General features: G+C 48.7%; 1 protein-coding gene, 1 long non-coding RNA gene and 1 pseudogene across 2 annotated transcripts; 1 reads left to right on the top strand and 2 right to left on the bottom strand.

Annotated features, from left to right (window-relative positions):
- Positions 1–1818: 1818 nt before the first annotated feature.
- LOC136391927 (syntenin-1 pseudogene) lies at positions 1819–2688 on the bottom strand (annotated as a pseudogene).
- Positions 2689–5763: 3075 nt separating this feature from the next.
- LOC136395956 (uncharacterized) lies at positions 5764–13138 on the bottom strand. The gene is made up of 4 exons (XR_010749413.1): positions 12976–13138; positions 12043–12156; positions 11470–11514; positions 5764–5923 (listed from the first exon to the last, which is right to left on the bottom strand). It is a non-coding gene; the product is annotated as an uncharacterized lncRNA (long non-coding RNA).
- SERPINC1 (serpin family C member 1) lies at positions 12341–23012 on the top strand. Its single transcript, XM_066371546.1, has 7 exons — positions 12341–12498; positions 14435–14804; positions 15116–15331; positions 16325–16462; positions 17873–18263; positions 19417–19481; positions 22763–23012. Exons 1-7 carry the CDS (start codon positions 12458–12460, stop codon positions 22937–22939), a joined length of 1398 nt encoding a protein of 465 aa, XP_066227643.1. The 5' UTR covers positions 12341–12457; the 3' UTR covers positions 22940–23012.
- Positions 23013–23897: the final 885 nt, after the last annotated feature.

Raw genomic sequence — 23897 nt, 5'->3', positions numbered from 1 at the left:
GGGCTTTGAACAGGGGGTAGAGGGGTCAAGTTGGTGGCTCTATCCGTGTTTATCGGATCCCTTCTCTGTCACTACTGCTCAGGATCAGTGTGCACGTAGTCGGGGGCAGTCAGAATTCCAGCAGGTGTGGAGCAGCCGGAGGTGACCTGACGTGCCCCAGGTTACAGCGGTCCTGTTGGTCTGAAGGCCGCGCGCTGGAGCAGTCAGTTTTCGTGTAAGAGGCACCTTTAGCAGAAGGATCCGCTTTCTGCTTAGCAGACCCCAACGCTCTGTGAGATGAATGGGATGTGTGGCCTCACTCGCACTGCCCTGAGATGGCTTACAGGAACCTGTGTAGGACTGGGCAGCAAGGCGGTTCAGGAAGGCTTTTTGAAAAAACGTATTTATACATCTTTAATTGGAATAGGTGTAAACCAAAAAGAAGGGGGAAAATCAGGATAAAGTGTCAATGTCATTTTGTTTGCAGAGAGGAGTCCAGAAATAGAACAAATGATCAGGACAACATTGTTAAGACATCTCAAAGTAGCTAGATTACATAATGTTAAGAGGAAAATGTCAAAATGAGGTATTATCCCACTTAATCTACAAGTGAAAAAAGGAAGTTAAAAGTTTCTCCTACTTTGTATAAGAATTTTTATATTAAATATACAGTGATTCATCTCTCAAAATGCTGCCAGTCACTTTTAGAAGAAGTTTCCATTGCACAATGCCTAGAAAGTCTCACATGCAGCTAAGTCGCTGTACTGTCGTTCGGCAGGTACCATTAAATGTCTGGGCAAATATTCATTTCCGTTTAATACAGAACCGCAGTGTGGGCTTCTAGAAAGACAGCAGTAGTTATATTGGGTTTTCTTCTAGATGCTGCCCATAGTTCAGGTGACAGTTCAAGCATATTCCGTGAAGGTCGTTAAAATTTAATGAGAATTAATACAATCTCTTGCAACCTACATACACTGTATAATGTTTACTGGAGTGAAACCAGTGTTATTAATGGGTATTTTACAGATACACTCCACATACAGGAAAAAAAAGCAATCATTCTGCCTGACCAGGCAGTGGCGCAGTGGATAGAGCGTCCAACTGGGATGTGGAAGGACCCAGGTTCGAGACCCTGATGTCGCCAGCTTGAGCGCGTGCTCATCTGGCTTAAGCAGAAAGCTCACCAGCTTGGACCCAAGGTCGCTGGCTCGAGCAAGGGGTTACTCGGTCTGCTGAAGGCCCATGGTCAAGGCACATATGAGAAAGCAATCAATGAACAACTAAGGTGTCACCACGAAAAACTGATGATTGATGCTTCTCATCTCTCTCCGTTCCTGTCTGTCCCTAGCTCTCCCTCTCTTTGACCCTCTCTCTCTGTCCCTGTAAAAAAAAAAAAAAAAAAAAAAAAAAGCAATCATTCTAAATGCACTATGGTAACAGTAAAATTGCAAATACAGTATACCATAGAACTAAAGTAATACAAACAGCACTACTTGTTTCTAGGATAAAGGTGACTGGTTCTAGCACAAAGCTAAGCCTATATCAGCCATTCTAACCCGAATGGCTTGCAAAAGCTTCGGGTTTCTAGTCAAGACATGGTTCTATGATAGTAAATCTTTTCAAAGTTCCACATCTGTCAAACCAGATAAGGCCACCACTGTCTTAAAGTCCGAACAAGGTATTGGATCAAAGGGTTTTGCGGCCATAATGTCAGACAGAACAGACTTCATGCAGCATCTGCTCTCTGGCTCCTAGAAAGCTCCATGTGCATAATATCAAGTTAAGTTGCCAAGGGAGTCAACCAGAGAAGTCCAGCCCAGTTTCAGTTGTGTCGTGCCTTTTAAGCCTCAGCAGTGGTGTGGCCCATCAGGCTTTTCCTAGTGCGTGGTGCCGTCCATTGAATGATATGTTCAAAGACAAAAGCAGGCATGACTGTAACAGTAGTCACAGTCCCAGATGTGGACAACCTGTCTGCAATTTGAGAGCCCTTCAATCCAATGACATTCTGCTCATTCATTTCACAGGTGTTAGGTTTTGTGAGAAGACGGTTTCTGACTGCAGAACTGTCTTTTACTACGGGTGTTATTTTTCCATTTTAAAAGACCAAGCCAGGCTGTCCAATACTATCCTTATGCTTAGGAATTGGGCGTTCAAAGGGCCTGTCGCGAACAGTCATAGCAACTTCTTGAAAAGCCTGTCTGATAAAGCCTTGTGTGCTTATCAGAGCTGCAGCCTGCAGTTGCCCCCAGTAATTTGGAGTGCTTCCCCAGCTTTCAGACCAACCAGCAGGGCTGAAGAATTTGCTTGGCCAAGTGGAATGAAAACACCATTACCTGCTGATGGAAGCCTGAGCCCAATTTTTGAACTTCATGAATCCCTTGCTAATTTCTGCTCTACGAATTCCAACATCACTACCGGTTACAGGAGCCTCCATATAGTTCATACTGGACGGTCTTGCTACCAACTGCTCCTGAGTTGTTATTCCAGGGACCACAGTTATATTTGCATGTATTTGTTCTTCATGTGAACTTGGGCTCATATACTGAGAGAGCTCCAGATACAATTTAGGGTAGAGATTTCCATCTTGAGAAATGGGAGCAGACCCGTCAGACAAAATTGCTGAGTTGGCAGGTTTGCCAAAAAGGCACTTGGAGCCTGACTTACTTTGTCTACCTTCGGGTCTTCAAGAGGCGCATCTTTGCAGGATTTTTTTTAGGCCAAAGACACCTGCTCGCCACCACTGCACCTCTGGTCACTGTCAGGAAGGTATTTAAGAGCAGGTCCTAGAAGGTCCTAGAAGGTCTGGAAGGGTTTGAGGAGGGAAGAGGTGGGCGTGGAGACTCCAGCCTGGGAGTGCGCACTCATCCTGAAAGAATGTGGCCTTGTGATAGGAGCTGGGCAAGGTAGGTCGAGGCCAGGCCTTGAAACGCTTTGTGTACATTGAGTTGTCTGGGTTTTATCCTTTAAAAACCAGTAAATAGCCTGACCAGGTGGTGGCGCAGTGGATAGAGTGTCGGACTGGGATGCAGAGGACCCAGGTTGGAGACCCTGAAGTTGCCAGCTTGAGCCCAAGGTCGCTGGCTCCAGCAAGGGGTTACTCGGTCTGCTGAAGGCCAACGGTCAAGGCACATATGAGGAAGCAATCAATGAACAACTAAGGTGTCGCAATGCGCAACGAAAAACTAATGATTGATGCCTCTCATCTCTCCGTCCCTGTCTATCCCTCTCTCTGATTCTCTCTCTGTCTCTGTAAAAAAAAAAAAAAAAAAAAAGGTAAAAACCAGTAAATAAAAAAATAAATAAAAATTTTTAAAAACCCAAAAATCCAGTAAATATTTCAAGACAGAGCATGATGTGATTCTCGTGATTTGAGGTGAATCGGGATCTGTTGCAGAAATAGTGAGGGCCTGCTCCAGGGCAGTGGGGAGGAAGTGGGGGGAGGGAGTTCTGTTTAACTGAGGCATACCTGAAAACGATGGCACAAGCGTGGTGGGCATTGCCAAACAGCCAAACGGTGCCCACAATGTCAGCTGCTTCCCCAAGTTCCCTCAAACAAGGTCTGCTCCCGTATCATCAGGTTAACGAGGAAAAATGACCTTTGCAGTTTCGAGAAAAACCTATAGCCATCTCAGTTTATCATTGCCTCCTTATCCCCTCAAGTCCCAAAATGTAAGTGTTGTGACAGGAATGGTGCCCTCTGGTTTTCCTCAGTCTCAGCTTGCCCTGGTCACCCTCCAACTGACCAGGCCTCCAGTTCTCCTGACAGCAGGCTGGGAACCAGGTGCACTTCTGCCCCTGGGGCGTGGCCCAGCCCCTCTGCACCTGGGGTGTGGCTCAGCCCCCTCTGCACCTGGGGTGTGGCCCGGCCCCTCTGCCCGTGTTTGCCCGTTTCTGTAACTATGAGCAGTTCCAGGGTTTGCCTCCAGCACCATTCCCTGGGTAGCTGAACTTCTGTAACCATCCAAGATGTGATTCCAGAAGCTTGTTTCTGTTTCAGGTTGCAGCAGCCTGGGCCCAGGCAGTGTCTGCTGGTGCTCAGTGCGGGCTGCTGGAGAAGGGCCTGGAACCAACCAGGGGTACTGTGATGGGATAGAAGCTGCCAGCCCGCTGCCAGTCCCAGACCTCGTCTCTTTCTCAGCCTGCAAAAGGACTTGGTCAGGTTGGCCAGAGCAGCCCGCGGCAGAGGTGGGAAATAGGTATCAATCATGTAGCTCAGTGGTCCCCAACCTTTTTTGGGCCATGGACTGGTGTTTTTTGTTTTTTGGGTTTTTAATTAATTAATTAATTAATTTATTTATTTATTTATTTATTTATTTATTTTACAGAGACAGAGAGAGAGAGTCAGAATGAGGGATAGACAGGGACAGACAGACAGGAATGGAGAAGCATCAATCATTAGTTTTTTGTTGCGCATTGCGACACCTTAGTTGTTCATTGATTGCTTTCTCATATGTGCCTTGACCGTGGGCCTTCAGCAGACCGAATAACCCCTTGCTCGAGCCAGCGACCTTGGATCCAAGCTGGCGAGCTTTTTGCTCAAGCCAGGTGAGCCCACGCTCAAACTGGCAACCTCGGGGTCTCGAACCTGGGTCTTCCGCATCCCAGTCTGATGCTCTATCCACTGCGCCACCGCCTGGTCAGGCCCATGGACCAGTTTAATGTCAGAAAATATTTTCACGGACCGGCCTTTAGGGTGGGACGGATAAATGTATCACGTGACCGAGACAAGCGTTAAGAGTGAGTCTTAGACGGAGGTAACAGAGGGAATCTGGTTTTTAAAAAAAAATAAAACATTGTTCAGCCCTGGCCGGTTGGCTTAGCGGTAGAGCGTTGGCCTGGCGTGCAGGGGACCCGGGTTCGATTCCCAGCCAGGGCACATAGGAGAAGCGCCCATTTGCTTCTCCACCCCCCCCCTTCCTCTCTGTCTCTCTCTTCCCCTCCCGCAGCCGAGGCTCCATTGGAGCAAAGATGGCCCGGGCGCTGGGGATGGCTCCTTGGCCTCTGCCCCAGGCACTAGAGTGGCTCTGGTTGCGGCAGAGCTACACCCCGGAGGGGCAGAGCATCGCCCCTGGAGGGCGTGCCGGGTGGATCCCGGTCGGGCACATGCGGGAGTCTGTCTGACTGTCTCTCCCCATTTCCAGCTTCAGAAAAATACAAAAACAAAAACAAACAAACAAACAAAAAACATTGTTCAGACTTAAATATAAATAAAACGGAAATAATATAAGTTATTTATTCTTTCTCTGTGGACCAGTACCAAATGACCCACGGACCAGGGGTTGGGGACCACTGACCACTGACCTGTGCTTATCAGAACACACACCCTGCGCCTTAGCTTTGAGTTTCTCCCTGTGGCTTCTGGGCAACCTAGCTATCTCTCCAGAGCACTTCCTCCCACTCCATCCTTCTCTTGTCTCTGTTTCTCCTTCACCACCCACAGCTCTGCACTGATGTGGAAGCCATGAGCTTTGACCCCCCTGCCCCACATCTGTCTCGAGTGTTTCTGTTCACACCAGGCGTCAATTCCACTGAATAAGTGAGCACTTCACTTGACAACTTTCCACTTGGGAGGAATTTAAAGTATTTTCCTGTTAGCAAGTCAGCAAAACTACTCTAAACCGAGGTTTCTTCAAACGCAAATATTTATCAAGTACCTGGTACATTCAAGACCCAGTGGCTCTGGCTCTGGATATGCTCAATAAACATGTGTTTTTATTTGGTTTCCCTGAGACCAAAACCGAGCTTCCTAACGGTTGCGAGAACTTGGACAAACTGCAGTGGGATGCTTAAAGCATCTCACCTGAAAGCTGCCGAGGATAGTGCAGGATCCAGTTTGATAAACTATGTGTCACCTTAGCTACAATGTCATCACTGCTTGGTTTACTGGAAACCCGGGAGAGCTGGAGACAGACCTGGTTTTTGTGCCAGATGTTTTGCCAAATTTCTGTGGAAGAGTTCAGCTTTGAGTTACTCAGTAACCACGGCGGGAGCCCACTCTGCTGTTTGTTCCCCGCCACTGTCTCACTCTTGAATCCAAAGAAAAGCATAGAACAGTCCGGATATGAGACTGTGGCGAGGACCAGCTCAATGACCTGCTCCTGGGACGTACCGCCGAGACCCGAGGCAGGGCGAGGACAGAGGGCTTTTTCATTTTATTACTGACCTCAAAGGAAGTGTTATAAAAAAGGGTCAGGGTGATTGAATGCTACATTCATTCCTCTCCTGGGCTCCTCAAACAGACCCGAGTGCAGCAAAGCAGAGGCCCGGTGAGCTTCTTTCAACCTTTTTTCCACTCAGGATAGAGAAAAACTGTGCCACACAGCAGTCTGGCACCTCTTCGGAAACTGGTATTTACCTGATAAAAGTTCTGATGGCTGCTGCCATTCCAGAAGTGGTTAGACGTTTCCATAAATAATTTGATTTGAATGTGCTTTTACCTATTTAAATATACACAATTATTACAACACTTGATAGAACGCTGATGACACTGTGTCTGTGTGTGGAGACAGACAGACAGGCAGACCCAGGGCCGTCTGCTCTGAAGACAAGCCCTTTTTTCTTTCCATCCAAACAGATAAGATGAACCAAGAGGAAAGGGATTCAGGTCATTAAAATCTAGCCCGTAAAGGCAAGGGAAGCTGTGCAGTGACAACAGGACAAGGCTGGTGTGAAGAACCCCAAAAGACCACATTTGGAATGTGCGTCAGAGACAAATATTTTCTAATAAGATGCGGGTAACACCAAAGAAAAAGGTGGAAGTCCTAGGGTTGCTTTCTGGGCCCTGGATTTTGAGTGAATCATGGTCAGAGTTGGTAGAGACTATGCAGAGGAGCTCCAGATGGTGACTTGTCATAAACCAGCCCCAGGAAGATAGTTGGACAGTGAGTTTTCACCTGGACGTGTTCTTCACAGCTATCACAGAGGAGCACAGGGCCTGTGAGACAGGTAGACAGGGGTGCGAAGCTCAGCTTTGTAAGCTGGGGCAAGTTCTTAAGCCTTGTGAACAGCAATTTTCTCGTCTTGTTATCTGGGCATAATAGTGTCTTCCCAAGGACACAGTTATAGAAGCCAATGCCTGTAAAGCACTTAGCATGAATCCTGATATACATATGATAAGTGGTTTTTTTAAAAAAAATAGTGTGTGTGTGTGTGTGTGTGTGTGTGTGTGTTTCACTCACTAGAATATTTGCTACATAGGGCAGGGACTATGTTGAATTTACCATTCTATCCCCAGAACCTAGAACAGTCCTTGGCACAAAAGTGTTTCTTAAATATTAAATTAAGTAATCAAATCAGATTAAATGGCACTTGGGTTGTCAGACAGTAGATTTCCCTTTAACATTCACTCAGGAGTTACTGGTTAATCATAGAAAAAGAAAGTCACCACAACAGTATTTCTGTAGCAGTTGACAGTGTCAGCTGACTTCTCTACAACCACAGCCATGGCCATATCTATGTTCACTTGTTGTCTAGTGAGGGTCTTCTGGGAGGACAGTCATTTAGCAGACAAGTTTGATGATGAATAAATACTTCATGTTCTTCAAAGTCCTGAAGTCATCTAGGCTGATGGGAGACAGAGCTTGGAAGACTGTGGGGTCATTTTAGGAGTCACACACATCACTTGCCACAACGTCCCCTTGCCCAGAACTTCTTACCATGGCCCTACCTAATGGTAGGGGAGGCTACAGATAGAATTTAGCTGTGTTCCCAGGAGGAAGTATAACTGTATTAACTCTGTAACAATAGACCAATGGATGATCTTTAATCCTTAAAAAATCCCTCAGAGATCATTACTCTGTCCCCACCTAGAGATTTTAAAAGTCTACCCTGGCCAGTTGGCTCAGCGGTAGAGCGTCGGCCTGACATGCGGGAGTCCTGGGTTCGATTTCCGGCCAGGGCACACAGGAGAAGCACCCATCTGCTTCTCCACCCCTCCCCCTCTCCTCCCTCTCTGTCTCTTTCTTCCCCTCCTGCAGCCAAGGCTCCATTGGAGCAAAGATGGCCCGGGCGCTGAGGATGGCTCTGTGGCCTCTGCCTCAGGCGCTAGAATGGCTCTGGATGCAACAGAGCCATGCCCCAGAGGGGCAGAGCATCGTCCCTTGGTGGGCATGCCAGGTGGATCCCGGTCGGGTGCATGTGGGAGTCTGTTTGACTGCCTCCCCGTTTCCAGCTTCGGAAAAATGAAAAAAAAAAAAAAAGTCTGACCTTGAGAGAGGTTGTGCTACACAACCAAGATTGACAGCTAATGCTTCCATGGCAAAGCCAGGGCTCACTCCAGGTGTCCTGTGACTTTCCCTGTAATGTGGGGCATTAGGAGTCCCAGACACACCATTCATTTCCACGAGGCTGGCTGTCTCATGGTTTTATCTATGCTTACACATCAATTAAGAGAAGTAATAGTGCAGGTTGGCTCAGTGGTAGAGTGTCAGCCTGGCGTGCAGGAGTCCCAGGTTCGATTCCTGGCCAGGGCACAGCCCATCTGCTTCTTCACCACTCCCCCTCTCCTTCCTCTCTGTCTTTCTCTTCCCCTCCCACAGCCGAGGCTCCATTGGAGCAAAGTTGGCCCGGGCGCTGAGGATGGCTCTGTGGCCTCTGCCTCAGGCGCTAGAATGGCTCTGGTTGCAACAGAGCGATGCCCCAGATGGGCAGAGCATCGCCCCCTGGTGGGCATGGCGGGTGGATCCCAGTCGGGTGCATGCAGGAGTCTGTCTGACTGCCTCCCCATTTCCAACTTCAGAAAAATACAAAAAATAAAAATAAATAAATAAAATAAAAAGAGAAGTAACAGTGCATATAGGGCCCTGGCCAGATAGCTCAGTCGGCTAGAGTGTTGTCCTGATACGTTATGGTTTTGATCTCCCATCAGGGCACATACAAGAATCAATCAACCAGAGATAAATAAGTGGAACAGCAAATTAGTGTTTCTCTCTCTCCATTCCTCTCTCTAAAAATCAATAAAATTTTTTTAAAAGAGTGCATATAGGCCTTGGACTTAAATATTTTTGATATATCTGTAAACATATGGTGATTTTTCTTTAGAGTTCAGTCCTGTTCTGTCCTCTTTGATCTTACCAACCAGTATTTCAAAATATAATAAAAAGACCATGTTTCCCATTGTATAAGACGTGCCCTTTTTTGAAAATTTGGGGTCTAAAAACTGAGTGTGTCTTGTAGTGTAGTTGAAGAATTTTTTACTTGTATTTCCCACTTTTTCACACTTGTTTTTGAACTCGTTGTAGATTTTTTTACTTGCATTTCCCGCTTTTTCACACTTGTCTTTTTTTTTTCTTCAAATTTCAGGCCCCAAAACTAAGGTATGTCTTATACACGGGGAAATACGGTACTTGCCCTGGTTGGATAGTGTGGTTGGTTAGAGCACCATCCCAAATCACAGAGGTTGCCAGTTCTATCCCCGGTCAGGGCACATACAGGAGCAGATTGATGTTCCTGTCTGTCTCTATTGATTTTAATCAATAAATTAAAACAAACTAACAAACAAAAGAAGAGTACTTTATCCAATAATAAAACCCACAACATTTTAATGTATTATTTTATAGAATTCTGTGATAACGGGGTTCTTTTCTATATCAACATATATGTAAATCAATGAACAACTAAGGTGTTGCAACAAAAAACTAATGATTGATGCTTCTCATCTCTCTCTTCCTGTCTGTCCCTGTCTATCCCTCTCTCTGACTCTCTCTCTCTGTTAAAAAAAACAAAAAAAAATCCCATATATGTATAGCAGGTTGTTTAAAATGGTGTCTATTATTATTATTATGATATTCAAAGATTTAAAGAATTTGACATATTCTAATGTAAAGGCATAGTTAAGTTCCAGATGGGATATACAGCTGTTAGGAATTTTGTGCCAGGCTCAGCATGCTGAAACCCCTCTGTTCCACCTGCAGACACTGCACCGGGCTTCTCAGTCTCTCTTTCTCCTTTGTCACCACCTGGGGGCCAAGATGCTTCCAGTTTCTCTAAGTGCTGCACCAGAACTCCCCACCCCCCAAGCCTCTGAAAATACAACATGATACCCTTTTTGGTCACAGAGTCAAGACCTTTTGGAACAGGTGATGAATCAACACGTACAGAACTAGAAGAGGAAGTAAGAAGGTTTATAACGCCTTATTCCACCCCGTGGGCCCACGCCTCACCTCCACCGTTCCCCCCTGGTGGTGCGGAAGGTAATGTCTTGTGCACACTGCTCAGTGGCTTGCTTTCCCCACTCCATTTGCCTAGAGACCTCCCGGCACGCAGAGGGGACCCTCGTCCTTGGGACAGTGGCACAGTTTTCCAGTGTGCGAGGTACATCGGTTTATCCGACTAATCTCCTATTTGCTGGCTACAAATCTGGCTACAATCTGTGATTTCATTTATACCCAAGCAGATAGCTCTGTAGGAGGCGGTTCCTGAGGTGGGATTTATAGCTCAAAGGGCTAATACGGCATTCTACACTCCCATTGGGAGGGGGCCTTTGCTACCATCCTTTCTGAATGGTAACCTCCACACCTGCCCTGTCCCTTTCTGTCCCCTGGCCCTGTTGTATTTTTCTCCATGGCCTTTATGAATAGCTGACTGACATGTTATATATTTGGTTTTTATACAATGATTCTTTTAAAAATTTATTTATTTTAGCCTGACCAGGTGGTGGTGCAGTGGATAGAGCGTCGGACTGGGATGTGGAAGGACTCAGGTTCGAGACCCCGAGGTCGCCAGCTTGAGCACGGGCTCATCTGGTTTGATCAAAGCTCACCAGCTTGGACCCAAGGTCGCTGGCTTGAGCAAGGTGTCACTAGCTCTGCTGTAGCCTCACGGTCAAGGCACATATGAGAAAGCAATCAATGAACAACTAAAAAAGTGCCACAACGAAAAACTGATGATTGATGCTTCTCATCTCTCTTCATTCCTGTCTGTCTGTCCCTATCTCTGACTCTCTCTCTGTCTCTGTAAAAAAAAAAAAAAAAAAAAATTATTTATTTTAGAGAAAGAGAAAGGAATAGAGAGAGAAACATTGATTTTCTGTTCCATCCATTTATCTATGCATCATTGCCTGATTCTTGTATGTGCCCTGACTGGGGATCGGACCCACAACCATAGTGTATTGAGATGCCCTGGCCAGCGCTGTATTGATTCTTTCTGTGATTACTGCTAGTCTTCCCTGACTAGAGTCCCCAGCCCCTGGGACTCTGCTCGCTGGCACAGGTAGCACTCTTGTGTTTATCAGACATAAGAGGTTGAACAGGAGGCTTTTCAGTTGTCTTTAAGCTGGAATGACAAGGAGCCTCTGGGCACACCGGGCCCTTCAGGACAGTTCCAGTAACTGTTCACAAGGCACACAGGCGACCTCGAGGTGTCCAGGGTCTGAATCAGCCACAAACTTAGATACAGCTTCAGTCCAGAGAGTTCCTGCCTAATGGTTAGAGAACGCTCTAGAATCCCTATGCCTGTACCAATGTCTCAGTCAGACAGAAGGCGCATGCTTACCTCAGGAATCCTGTCCCAGCAATCCTGGTAACACTGTCCTGGGTTCTTTAAGAAGAGAAAAATATTAACAGGCCCATTATCTCCATGGGTTTGAATTTATTTAATCTCCCCAATAACTAAAACAAGTAAAAATAACAATACACACAGACCATAATTTGGTTTGTTTGCTTTTAAAGCATTTCAGCAGTTGCATGGTCTTACTTGATGCCCCAGTAGAATTGGGTTCAGGAACTCCCAACCAGCTCAGCCACCCTAGGAGCGTCCTTGGTGTACACCCCGAGGCCCCTGTGCTGGCCCCCCTCCTGTCACGTCAGGGCTCAGTGGGCAAGCTTTGTCTGTGGACCACAGGTGTAACTACCATGTGTCCGGGGCTGGGTCACAGGTGTGTCATTTAGGAGCCTGAAGGTAGCACTGTGTTCAGAATATGCCTCTTCTCCCACTCTGATGAAATACTATGGGCTCTCTCTCCCTTTCTCTCTTCTTCCCTTAAGAAACCTGTGGAAGAGAGGGCGTTGCCCCGAGCAAGCAGGAGGCCAGCATTTCTGGACATCGGACATGGCTGGTTATAGTCACCTATTTTCTTTCTGCTTCCTGGTTCGGTCCACCAAGGGAGTGGGGAAATCCTGCAAAGCTGTCCTCAGCCAGGCATTTTCTGACAGGTTTGAGTTTGTGAACGTGTTCTTTGTCCTGTTTTGTAAGGACGAAGAAGAGAGTAAGGACACAGGGATGAGTAAGGTGGGCCTTGCTTTCCCTGGACCTGGCTGAACTTTAAAACTTCCCTGCTAATTAAACAACACAGGGGGCCCCACACTTTGCTTAACCCTGAGGGCTGGTCATCAGCCTTTGACCTCAGCCCTCCTCTCCTCGCCGGCCCCTCCCCCACCCTAGCCTCTGGAACCTCAGACATAGAGGAAAGAGCCAGTTTTCAGAGGGATTGTCTCGGATCACACTTTCTCCACCTGCCAGGCCCTGTGGGAGATTAGCGACCATGCTGCCCAGTGGGATAGGAACTGCAGCTGCCGCAGAAAGGTAAGAGGGGTGAGGTTCCCCCTGCTTGTCCTCGTTGGGCTTTCTGACCTCTGCAGGACCCACAGGGATGACCTCCACAGCTCTGAAAGGACCAGGCCCTCTCTGGTGGTTCCACTCAAAGACAGCTTGTTTGCGGGACCTCATTGCAGGCCCCTCACCCCCGGGTCAGGCCTTTCCCCAGCCACACCTTGGGTTCTCAGCCCAGGAAACAAAGGATCATCCTCCTTCCCTCGTGTGAAGGCGCCAACCCGGGTCCAGCCCTCACAGCGGTCCAGGAGACCCTCTGGGGGGATTCCAGGCCTGCCATCCCTCTGAGATGGTGCAGGCTTAGTCTGTGAGGACCTCCTGATTCCCTTTCTGCTCCTCGTCCTGCGTGGCTGTCCCGTCCGAGATCTCGGCGACCTTGGCCAGAAGGCCTGCAGCCCTGTTCTCTGTCCTCACAGGGAGCACCCCCTCCACACACAGTCCCTCCCCTACCTGGGCTGCTGTACAGAGCCAGGCTGGAGGCTGGGGCGCGACCATCTTGATTTTCCTGTGGTGAAAGGAGAGCTCAAGGCCCCTCAGCTTCCATTTGTATTTCCAAAGGCAGCTGAGGGACAAAGTGGGAAACAGGTCCAACAAGATGGGAACGTAGATGGCAACTGTCTCTGCTTCCCCCCCCCCCCCCCAGTCTCCCTCAACGCCTCCCTTCTCTCCCACTCTGGGCCTCTGTCCTTCAGGGGCTGTGGGGTTGGCCTGGCTCTCCCCGCGAGCACGTGGCCCTGAGCAGCCCCCAGCTTCCGGCCGGCCCCATACCTGCCTTGCCGACCTCAGCACGTCCTTGCTGCCCCGTGTGCCTGTCATTTCTGCCAGGGGAAGATTCTTTCTTGAGAAGACTCAGTCCCCACATTACAGACTCCCTTCTCTAGACCCCTGCCCAGGGCAGCCAGAGGAAGCCCCGCCCCTCTCTGTCTCACCTACAAAGCACAAGACATCTCTTAGGTTGCTTAATTGGGTTGTCCTAATTCTAATTTGCTAATCTTGCAATCTCAATTTTTAAAAGATGAGATGACTTTCATTTACCTTGACCAAACCCCTGTTGGGAGCTCTTGAGATTTCCCGGCAACAGAAAATGATGAGGCCTGCACTAAGGCCACGAGAAAGGGAGGAAAGGAATTCATCGAATCTAGGTCTGATTAAAGGAGGAGGAAGAGAGGGAGGCATTGGGGGACTCCCGGGTTTCTGGATGAGACCACAGGGTGCAGGAGAGTCCCATCTGCCGAGCTGGAGAACACAGAAGGGGGAGCAGGCATGCGAGGAGACCTCAAGTTCAGCTCGGTCGTAGTTCGCTAAGGAATCTGCAGGACATCCAGGAGGGACTGTCTGACCAACGAAAGGTTGGTCGGTCGGGAGCTCAGTACAAGGGCCGGAGCCGCCAGGGTGGGAGGCTCCACACACAGTAGTGCCCGTGCCTACTCATTCCTTCTTCCCCTTCTCGTGTTACTGCAACTTCTTTGTATCATGAAAACCCTTCCGTTCCTTTATCATCCAGGTTCAATTCCGTTCGTTCCTGGGGTCTTCCCTGGGTGGCTCTGCCCATGGCTCCGGCCGCTGCCCTCACTCTCCACTGGGCACTAAGCTCCCTGCCTGTGTTTCATGCGTGCATGCCCGTCTCACCGGCTAGAAGCTCTGCATTCTTTCTGTTTCCCGGCACGGGGCCTCGGGCACACCGTCCTTCTAGCAGCCTTCAGTTGCTTCAATAGTTGATTCCAATTTCCACATGAACCATCTACTCGCTAGGAGTCCAGGACCGGACTTGCCCCGGGCCCGCGTCTTCCCAAAGTCCGAGGCCACACGGGTGGGTTGGCATCCTGTACTTCACTGGGGCAAGTCTGTGATGGGCGATGGGAGAGGGGTCCCCTAGCCTAGCCTCACTCTGCTCTCCATCCCCCTGTAGGAGGCTGTGTCTGCTCTCCTTGCTGCTCATTGGCCTCTGGGGCTGTGTGACCTGTCGCTGGAGCCCCGTAGAGGACATCTGCACAGCCAAACCTCGCGACATTCCTGTGAACCCCATGTGCATTTACCGGTCCCCAGAGAAGAAGGCGCCTGAAGAGGAGGGCTCAGACCAGAAGGTCCCCGAGGCCGCCAACCGGCGGGTATGGGAACTGTCCAAGGCCAATTCCCGCTTTGCCACGGCCTTCTATCAGCACCTGGCCGATGCCAAGAATGACAATGACAACATTTTCCTATCACCTCTAAGCATCTCCACAGCTTTCGCTATGACCAAGCTGGGTGCCTGCGACAACACCCTCAAGCAGCTGATGGAGGTACAACGTGCTCCCCTTCTGCCTGGCTTCCAACTCTGTCTGAGCCCAGAGCCCCTTGGGGGCTTCAGGTGCTATCCCAATCTCCCTGTGGTTTATTCCCTTCATCCTTCTTGCCCAAAGAATATGTGGGTGAAGTCTTCGTCCACTCACGTACTCGCTTAGAAAGCATGAGTGAGCACGTGCGCTGCACTTGAAGGAGCTCACAACAAGGGTGGCTCCTGGTCACGCATGACAGCATGCCCCCCCCCCCACGGTCCCATGGGCCTGGTGGCCCCGCCAGACCCACCACCCTTTTCTTTCGGCTTCTACAGGTTTTTAAATTTGATACCATATCTGAGAAAACATCCGACCAGATCCACTTTTTCTTTGCCAAACTCAACTGCCGACTCTATCGAAAAGCCAACAAATCCTCCGAGTTGGTATCAGCCAACCGCCTTTTTGGAGACAAGTCCCTTACTTTCAATGAGACCTACCAGGACATCAGTGAGGTGGTGTATGGCGCCAAGCTCCAGCCCCTGGACTTCAAGGTGGGTGACACACATCATCGCTGAACACGGCCATGCTGCTTAAAGGCAGATGAAGGGGGCATTATCACTCAGAACCCCTGGAATACTTACTCTTGCTCAAAACCTGAGAAGTCAGTGGTGTCTATGGATTGTCGTGGAGGCTCTGAAAAAGTTGTAGGAACAATAAATTCTTCATTGCCTCTGCCAAGTTCACATAGACACCAAAGGCTATTCTAGAGGCACCAGTGCTACGGGATCCCTCATTTAATTCAGTGTGTTCAAGTCACCATGGTCAAGTGGAATGGGCACAGGATGCATGCTATAGTCTCCTCTTGGAGATTCCTGCAGCTCCTGAGTTTAATTCAAGCAGCATTTCTCAGACTTTTTTATTTTTTTTATTTTCCCGAAGTTAGAAGAGGGGAGGCAGTCAGACAGAGTCTCATATGCGCCTGACCGGGATCCACCCGGCATGCCCACCAGGGGGTGATGCTCTGCCATCTGGAGTGTTGCTCCGTTGTAACTGGAGCCATTCCAGCACCTGAGGCGAAGGCCATGGAGCTGTCCTCAGCGCCCAGTCAAGTTTGCTCCAATGGAGCCTTGGCTGCGGAAGGGGAAGAGAGAGACAGAGAGAAAGGATAGGGGGAAGGGTGGAGAAGCAGATGGGCGCTTCTTCTGTGTACCCTGACTGGGAATCAAACCCGGGACTTTTATACACCGGGCCGATGCTCTACTGCTGAGCCAACCAGCCAGGGCCTCTCAGACTTTTTTGAGATATGAACATCCCTCCTTCCTCCCTCATCAGCCTCCCACAGAACACGATTTAGAAACCTGTACTCATGTGAGTTCATGCACTATACTAGGTATGTGAGGTTTCCCAATCTGGGTTAGAGTGATGGCTTAACCACATGGTGGGAAAGGACAGAGGCGTGCCAGGTAAAATAAAGTGCTGCACAGGAAGGCGGCAAAGATGATTGACTAGCACAGGTGGGTCGGTTTGTTTCCTGTTCTCCTTAGGAAAACGCAGAGTCATCCAGAGCGACCATCAACCAGTGGATATCCAACAAGACCGAAGGGCGTATCACTGACGTCATTCCCTCGGATGCTATCGATGAGCTCACTGTCCTGGTGCTGGTCAACACCATTTACTTTAAGGTATTAACCTCAAACTTTGCAGAGGCCCTGTGATCTGATCATGCAGACAGCCTTGTATTTCTCAGAGAATTAAGAGTTCTAAAGACTGTTCCAAGTTGATTACATTTAGGAAGGAGGACGAGAGTGTGGGTATTTGGAATAAGCATATCACTGACACATTCAGGTGGGTCGCCCATTGAAGCAGGTGGAATCATGGCACATGCCCATCCTGGGTCCTGCTCCATATGCATTCCCTCCCCAATAGGGTCCCAGGATTTAGCCGTCACTGCTGTGGCCAACCACTCTGTTGCTGGGGTTTCCATCTCTCCAAGAGCAGAGTAGGTTGTGTTTCCAGCGTGTATTGCCTTTGACTGTTTATGGAACACTCTGCCATTTATTAACCCTCCTGATCCTCCTAACATCACAAATGAGAACTTGGGCCACTCAGACCGGTTACTCTGTTTAAATCCAGAATCTTCCATTTCTGACTGCGTGAACCTTTTTTTGCTTCTATTTTAGTGTCTATAAAATGGTGGTAATGATTGTTTCTAAATCAACGAGGCAGAAAATACAAGGAATGGTCATTACGACTCATAAATTTTAAAGGAGTGTCCTGGAATAGGAACTTGGCCAGGACTCACTGTCTGCCTGGCAGGGCTCCTGACAACTCCTGGAGTTATTACCTGTGTGTGGCCCGCATTCATCCGGGCAGAGCCAGCATTTTGGAGGATGGCCTTCAAGAAAGAGGCTGGTCGGAGACAGAAAGTGAAAGGCTATTATATTTAATCTCAAGAAGAGAGTTGTGGCCTGATCAGTGGTGGCACAGTGGATAGAGCATTGACCTGGGATGCTGAAGACCCAGGTTCAAAACCCTGAGGTCGCCAGCTTGAGTGTAGGATCATAGACATGATCCCATGGTTGCTGGCTTGAGCCCAAGGTTGCTGGCTTAAGCAAGGGGTCTCCTGCTCAACTGGAGCCCCTGGTCAAAGCACATATGAGAAAGCAATCAATGAACAACTAAGGTGCCTGCAACTATGAGTTGATGCTTCTCACCTCTCTCCCTTCCTGTCTGCCTATCTCTGTTTCTCTCACTTAAAAAAAAAAAAAAAAAAAAAAAAAAAGAAAACTTGAAAAGAGGCCAATAGGGTACTCCTGGTTTTAGTATTTATCATTCTCATTATAAAAGCAAACACAGTCCCTGCTAAAAGTCTGGGAAATACAGGACAGTTCACAGAAGGAGAACACTCGTGATCCCATCACTGACACAGTCGTTACTTGTCTTTCCACGCAGACCCCTCTAGTCGGTTTTCCTAACGACTGTATGTACAGATAACTTGATAAAATAATGCAGGTATGCCCATATCCATGCCCTTCGATGGATGTTCCTGGCGTTCTTGCTTTGTGATTCCCCCACTTGACGTCTTCTTCCAGGGCCTGTGGAAGTCAAAATTCAGCCCTGAGAACACAAGGACAGATTCCTTCTACAAGGCCAATGAGGAGTCGTGCTCTGCATCCATGATGTACCAGGAGGGCAAGTTCCGCTATCGGCGCGTGGCGGAGGGCACCCAGGTGCTCGAACTGCCCTTCAAGGGTGATGACATCACCATGGTGCTTATCCTGCCCAAGCCCGAGAAGAGCCTGGCCAAGGTGGAGCAGGAGCTGACCCCGGAGCTGCTGCAGGAGTGGCTGGATGGGCTGACGGAGACCATGCTGGTGGTCCACATGCCCCGCTTCCGCATCGAGGACAGCTTCAGTGTGAAGGAGCAGCTGCAGGACATGGGCCTGGTGGACCTGTTCAGCCCAGAGAAGTCCAAGCTCCCGGGTAGAGGAAGAATTCTCTTCCTTTCTCTGCCCCAGGGTGGTCTGGCCAAAGGTGGAAGAGGGGGAGAGAGAGTAGGAAAGAACAATGGGTCAGGACACTGGGGTTCCTATCCCAGTTCTGCTGCCACCTCGGGGAACTCCCTCTCCCTCTCAGGCCTCAGTTTTCTCTTCTGGAAAAGGAAGAGTTAGATCTTGCATCTCCCTGGGCCCAGCTGGCACAGGAACCCTGTGAGCCAGCCACTGATAGAGGAGATGATTCCAGTAGAGAAGAATTTGAAAGGCATCAGAAGCCCTGGCTGCTGGCTCAGTGGATAGAGCGTTGGCCCAGTGAATGGATGTCCTGGGTTTGATTCCCAGTCAGGGCACACAGGAGAAGCAACCATCAGCTTCTCTCCCCCTCCCCCTTCTCTCCTTCCCCTCCCACAGCCAGTGGCTTGATTGGTTTGAGTGTGGCCCATGGCACTGAGGATAGCTCAGTTGATCCAACTGCATCAGCCTCAGGCACTAAAAATAGTTTGGTACTGGAGCATTGGCTCCAGATGGGGTTGCTGAATGCATTCCGGTTGGGACGTATGTGGGACTCTGCCTCACTATTACTCTTCTTCAAAGAAACAGATATGATTAAGAGATGGAGACAGCTGGGTCCCATAAAATAGGCATAGCTGACATTTACTAGCCCTTCACCTGATATTCCAAAGGGCTCCTGTGTTTTCTTTAAAGTCACTTGGACAGACACAGCCAAATGTTTCAGCTTCCAATATTAGGTTACTGGATTTACCTTTAATCGGCTTTTAACTAGGTCTGAAAACCAATAACTCTCTTAAAAATGTTGCCAGACTGGAAAGAAAGATTCCTACCAGATGGAGTACATTTTTCTTTAAGAGCAGAGTCCCCCTCCTCCCTCCCCTGCCCAAGGGCTGAAGCATGAGATCATGAGATTAAGTTTGCAGGAGTCGGGCTGACGTAGCCCAGCATACTTTATTGCTGTTCCTATGCATTTATTTTGAGGGTATCATTAGGTGAGGGGCCGGGATAGCTTCTTATTTTTCATAAAGCCCCAAAGGACCGCTTAACTCAAACTGAACTCCTTTCTGCGGGTCGAACGAAGCCAATCCTCTCCCACGTCACAGAGCCTTCTCTGGTCTTCCTTCTAGGTATCGTTGCTGCAGGCCGGGACGACCTCTATGTCTCGGATGCGTTCCATAAGGCATTTCTGGAGGTGAGTACGCCTCCCTCTGCTCTCTCTCCTGTGGCGTTTTTATTTCCGTGCCGCTATTCATTCATTCATCAATATCATGTGATTTTGTAACGTTGGGATTCTTGTGCACTGGTTGTCACAGAGTAGATAGCGGATGCATGAACAGCACGAGACAACCGTGGGAAAACCACGTCTGCAGTGTCCCTCAAACCACACAGTCGTAGCCCCTGCCTGGGGAGGCCCGCGACAATGCAGTCCCGTCCTAAGGTCTGGGCATAGGGGGGGTCTTATTGTCCCACCTTCCCTCCCACTGCCTCCCCAGAGGCAGGTCAAGCATTAAGGGGAAGGCGACAGGAAAAGGAGCCAGCAAAGGCCACTGAGAAGGAATTCAGAGGACAATCGGAAGACTGTGAGCTCCTGGGGGCCCAGGGAGAAGTTTTAGGGAAACAGAAAGCATCTCATAAGACTGAAATGTGATCCATGGGTTACTTTTCCCTGAGGAGTCTGGACAGGATAGTAGGGGGCATAAGCCTAATTATATGGCTGAGGAGCAAATGGAAAGGGAGGAGGGGGAACTGGTGGGTGTGGATTGTGTTCTAACTGTTCCAGAGAACCAGGGCTCCAGACTGCACTGGAGGAAACAGAAAGTTAGGTGGTCAAATCATGTTAATGTCCCTTTTCTGGGGACATTAACAAGATTGATGCACACTGCATGGTGAAGTCTGAGGACTTCCACAGTGAAGAAAACAGTTCGGTATTAATTGCTTCACCTAGTGTTGCCCAGCTAAGGGGCCCATGGAACCCCTTACTAGAGCCATAGCTGTGTAAAGCCTATAGAACTCTGGTTCTCAAACAAATACGGAACTGGGGACCGCCAGCATCGTTTCCTGGGGGCTTGACTCTTGGCGAGTCCAGGATGGGGCCCAAGAATCTATATATTTTCACAGCTCCTCAAGGGACTTTTTTATACACAGCCAGGTTTGGAAACCACTTGTGTAGACCAGGCTGCGAGGAAAATGAGATGGGCCAACGCTGGAAATAGTCACAGGGCTGACGAAACCACAAAGAAAGGAGGTTGTGGTCAAAGAGAAAGGTTTCAGAGCAGGGTGCTGGTAACTAGAGCTGCAGAGTCCAAGCTCAGGGGGAAATGTGTAGTTAGGAGGAAGGGGGGGTATTAAGGGACAGGAGGAAGTCAGATGAATTGCAACAGGAGTGAGAAAATACGATAGAAAGCTTGGAAAAAACAGAAGGCTGCAGTCGGAGAGGGTAATGTAACTGTAATTCCAGCACTAGAGCACTTCCAGGAGACGGCTAGTTGGAGGTGTAGCTATGGGGCTGGTTTGCTTAGGTCGAGTTGAAGCTAATGCTTATTGGGTTTGATGAGATGGAAGAAATGGGAGGCTGGGTGTTGAATGGGTCTCCTTCGAGGTTATTTAATTGTCTAAGTCCAATGATAGCAGGTGTTAGGGGGAACAGAAAAGCTACGAGCTAGGTGCCAAATTCCTCAATGTGGACCTTCACCCCATAGGACAAGGGAAGTCAGACCTGTAGGACAAGAGCAAAAGTAGAGGGATGCAGCTTAGAGACAGAGACTAGAACAAGGCTCTCACAGGAGTGCTGAATGAGCAGTTTCGGAAGTAAAAATGACACTACTGTCACCCTTGTCCACGTGGATTATGGTGGAAAGTATACTCAGAAAGACTGCAAGGGAAGATGAGTCCTTGGGGTTTTAACTACTATACGACCAAAAATCTTTTTTTTTTTTTGTATTTTTCCGAAGCTGGAAACGGGGAGGCAGACAGACTCCCGCATGCGCCCGAATGGGATCCACCTGGCATGCCCACCAGGGGGCGATGCTCTGCCCATCTTAGGGCGTCGCTCTGCCGCAATCAGAGCCATTCTAGCGCCTGAGGCAGAAGCCACAGAGCCATCCTCAGTGCCCGGGCAAACTTTGCTCCAGTGGAGCCTTGGCTGCGGGAGGGGAAGAGAGAGACAGAGAGGAAGGAGAGGGGGAGGGGTGGAGAAGCAGATGGGCGCTTCTCCTGTGTGCCCTGGTTGAGAATCGAACCTGGGACTCCTGCACGCCAGGCCGACGCTCTACCGCTGAGCCAACCAGCCAGGGCCGAAAATCTTTTTTAAAAACAAATTGAGAGAAAGAGAAACATCAGTTTGTTGTTCCATTTAGTTGTGTATTAATCGGTTGCTTCTTGTATGTGCCCTGACCGGGGATTGAACTTACAATCTTGATATATTTGGACGATGTTCTAATGAACTGAACTACCGGCCAGGGCTGAAAATCCTCTTTTAAGGATCCCAAATAGAAGTTGTCAGCTCATACCTCTGTGAGGGCTTTGAGTTACTATTAGGGAGAGCAAAGCTCTGGACTCATCTTACCCACGTGAACTCACTAAACAAGAATGCCAAGTTCCTCCATGGCTCTTGGAACAAAGTTGTTTCCCTTGAAAACCTTGGGAATCCTGTCAGTACACAGGACCATACCTGACTATAGATCTCCTGGGAAACCATGAAAAACCAGACTCTAATTTGAATAAGGATGCTGGTCTTATAAAAGCTCCAGTCTGCTCATAAATTTAGTCCTAGAATCATGGTGAACTAGACCACATTGGGGGGGTGGGAGGGCGGTAAGAGTGAGAGGGAGGGAGAGAACACGGTCAACCTGCTCCACTGAGTCCAGGGATCTGAAGGGACAGAGTTTTAGTGACATTCTGGGTCCCCATGGACAATTTTCTAAAGCTGTCTCCTAGTCTGGTGGTGGCTCTCCTTATCAGCAAATTCAAATACCATTGTTTCAGTCTGTTATTCCAAGAAATACTCTCCAGCCAGAGCACCTGCCCCTTTTCACAGGCCCTAGGTCCTGAGTGGCTGCCCGGGGTAGTGACAGCTGGGAGCCCGATGCTCCGAGAGTGGAACTATCTCACCTGTAGAGCTCTGGTCTTGAGTCAAAATCTCTTTTAACATCAAATACAGAATAATCCTCTTGTAATGCCATGTAGAGTGGTGCCAGCCAGATGTGACAACCTCATCTATATCCAGATTTCTGGTTCAGTGGTTGTCTAGGGTCCAGTCCAAGACTAGGATGAATGGGGATGCTTACATCACTCTTCACTGCATGGAAGAATGAGGACCAGTAGGATTCCGGAGGGAACCAACCTGGCCCGATGGCACTTCCCCTGGATGACAGATAGCACTTGGAGGAGTGCCTGAGTCTGTGGATGATGTCCCTGTGTCTGAGGCACTGCAGAGCAGCTAATGCAGCGGTTTGTGTCCTGTCTGACCCGCAGGTGAATGAGGAAGGCAGTGAAGCAGCAGCCAGTACGGCCATCGTGATTGCAGGCCGCTCGCTGAACCCCAACAGGGTGACCTTCAAGGCCAACAGACCCTTCCTGGTTCTCATAAGGGAAGTTGCTCTGAACACTATCATCTTCATGGGTAGAGTGGCCAACCCTTGCGTTACCTAACGTGTCCTGATTCTTTGCATCTCTTCCTGTTTTGGTTTGTGAACAGAGGTAAAAATAAATACAATTACTCCCATCTCACAGTATGAATGGACATTGCCACCTGGAATGAAGACGCAGAAAGGAGAAACTGATAGACGTGCTGATGGGCATTTGGTAAACTGATGCTTTTGTCTGTTCTCTACCAGTGAACAGACCTGGGTCAGGAAAGTGAAGGGTGTGTCCCTGCGTCCTCCTGAAAGGCGGCAGGCCTCCTGCGAGGTCAGAGAGCTTGCTAGCTCTGTCTTCCCACCTCACTAAAAAAGAAAAATCCAAAAATTTAAAACACGGTAGTCTCGACACAAAGAAAAGACAGAGACTCAAAACCTGAGTATTAAACCATTTAATTCTCAAACCACTCACATGCATAATGTTCTTTTACAGTGTTAAAATAAAGAGGAAAATGTATTTTTATACAAAGAGAATTTCAAGTATACATTAATAGACTTTTCAGATTACTAAGTTGCTAAGATTTCATTCACATTGTTCTTAAAGCTGTTCAACGAGAAAGCTTTTGCTAAGCTGCTTTAAATATGTTCATATAAACCCACATCTTCACTTTCTCTGACTTTCCCTCCCCCAACCCCGTCTCTGCCCCCCCTCCTCCCCTCCCCCCTCCCTGGACACAACAGGGCATCTGGGGTCTGGGAGACATGCAACCCCATCAAGGACGACTGGCTGGTCACTGGGGCAGGACAGAATCTACAGGAGGAGAGACAGAGGACACCTGTTAAATGAAGGGCGAGAACAAGTCTGATGCTTAGAGATGACACAAATCAGACTAATCTTATGGGTCTTTGTGTTTGTACTTGACTTTCTAATAAGAAACCTCAGCCTCCCACAAAACAACCCAGAAGTTTCTGACAGTTTGGTAGCCTAGAAAAGAATTTAATATTGGCTATTTTCCCCAGTGAAACTTCTA

The sequence above is a fragment of the Saccopteryx leptura genome, chromosome 2, assembly GCF_036850995.1.
Source record: "Saccopteryx leptura isolate mSacLep1 chromosome 2, mSacLep1_pri_phased_curated, whole genome shotgun sequence".
NCBI lineage: Eukaryota > Metazoa > Chordata > Mammalia > Chiroptera > Emballonuridae > Saccopteryx > Saccopteryx leptura.
The sequence above is the reverse complement of the archived record's forward strand: the minus strand, read 5'-3'. Positions and strand labels throughout refer to the sequence as shown.

Bases quoted from the DNA above. Each gene is read 5' to 3' on its own strand.
- SERPINC1 (XM_066371546.1), top strand. From the start codon at position 12,458: ATGCTGCCCAGTGGGATAGGAACTGCAGCTGCCGCAGAAAG. The intron at 18,264-19,416 runs GTAGAGGAAGAA...TCTTCCTTCTAG, and splicing joins AGAGAAGTCCAAGCTCCCGG to GTATCGTTGCTGCAGGCCGG. The intron at 19,482-22,762 runs GTGAGTACGCCT...TCTGACCCGCAG, and splicing joins TCCATAAGGCATTTCTGGAG to GTGAATGAGGAAGGCAGTGA.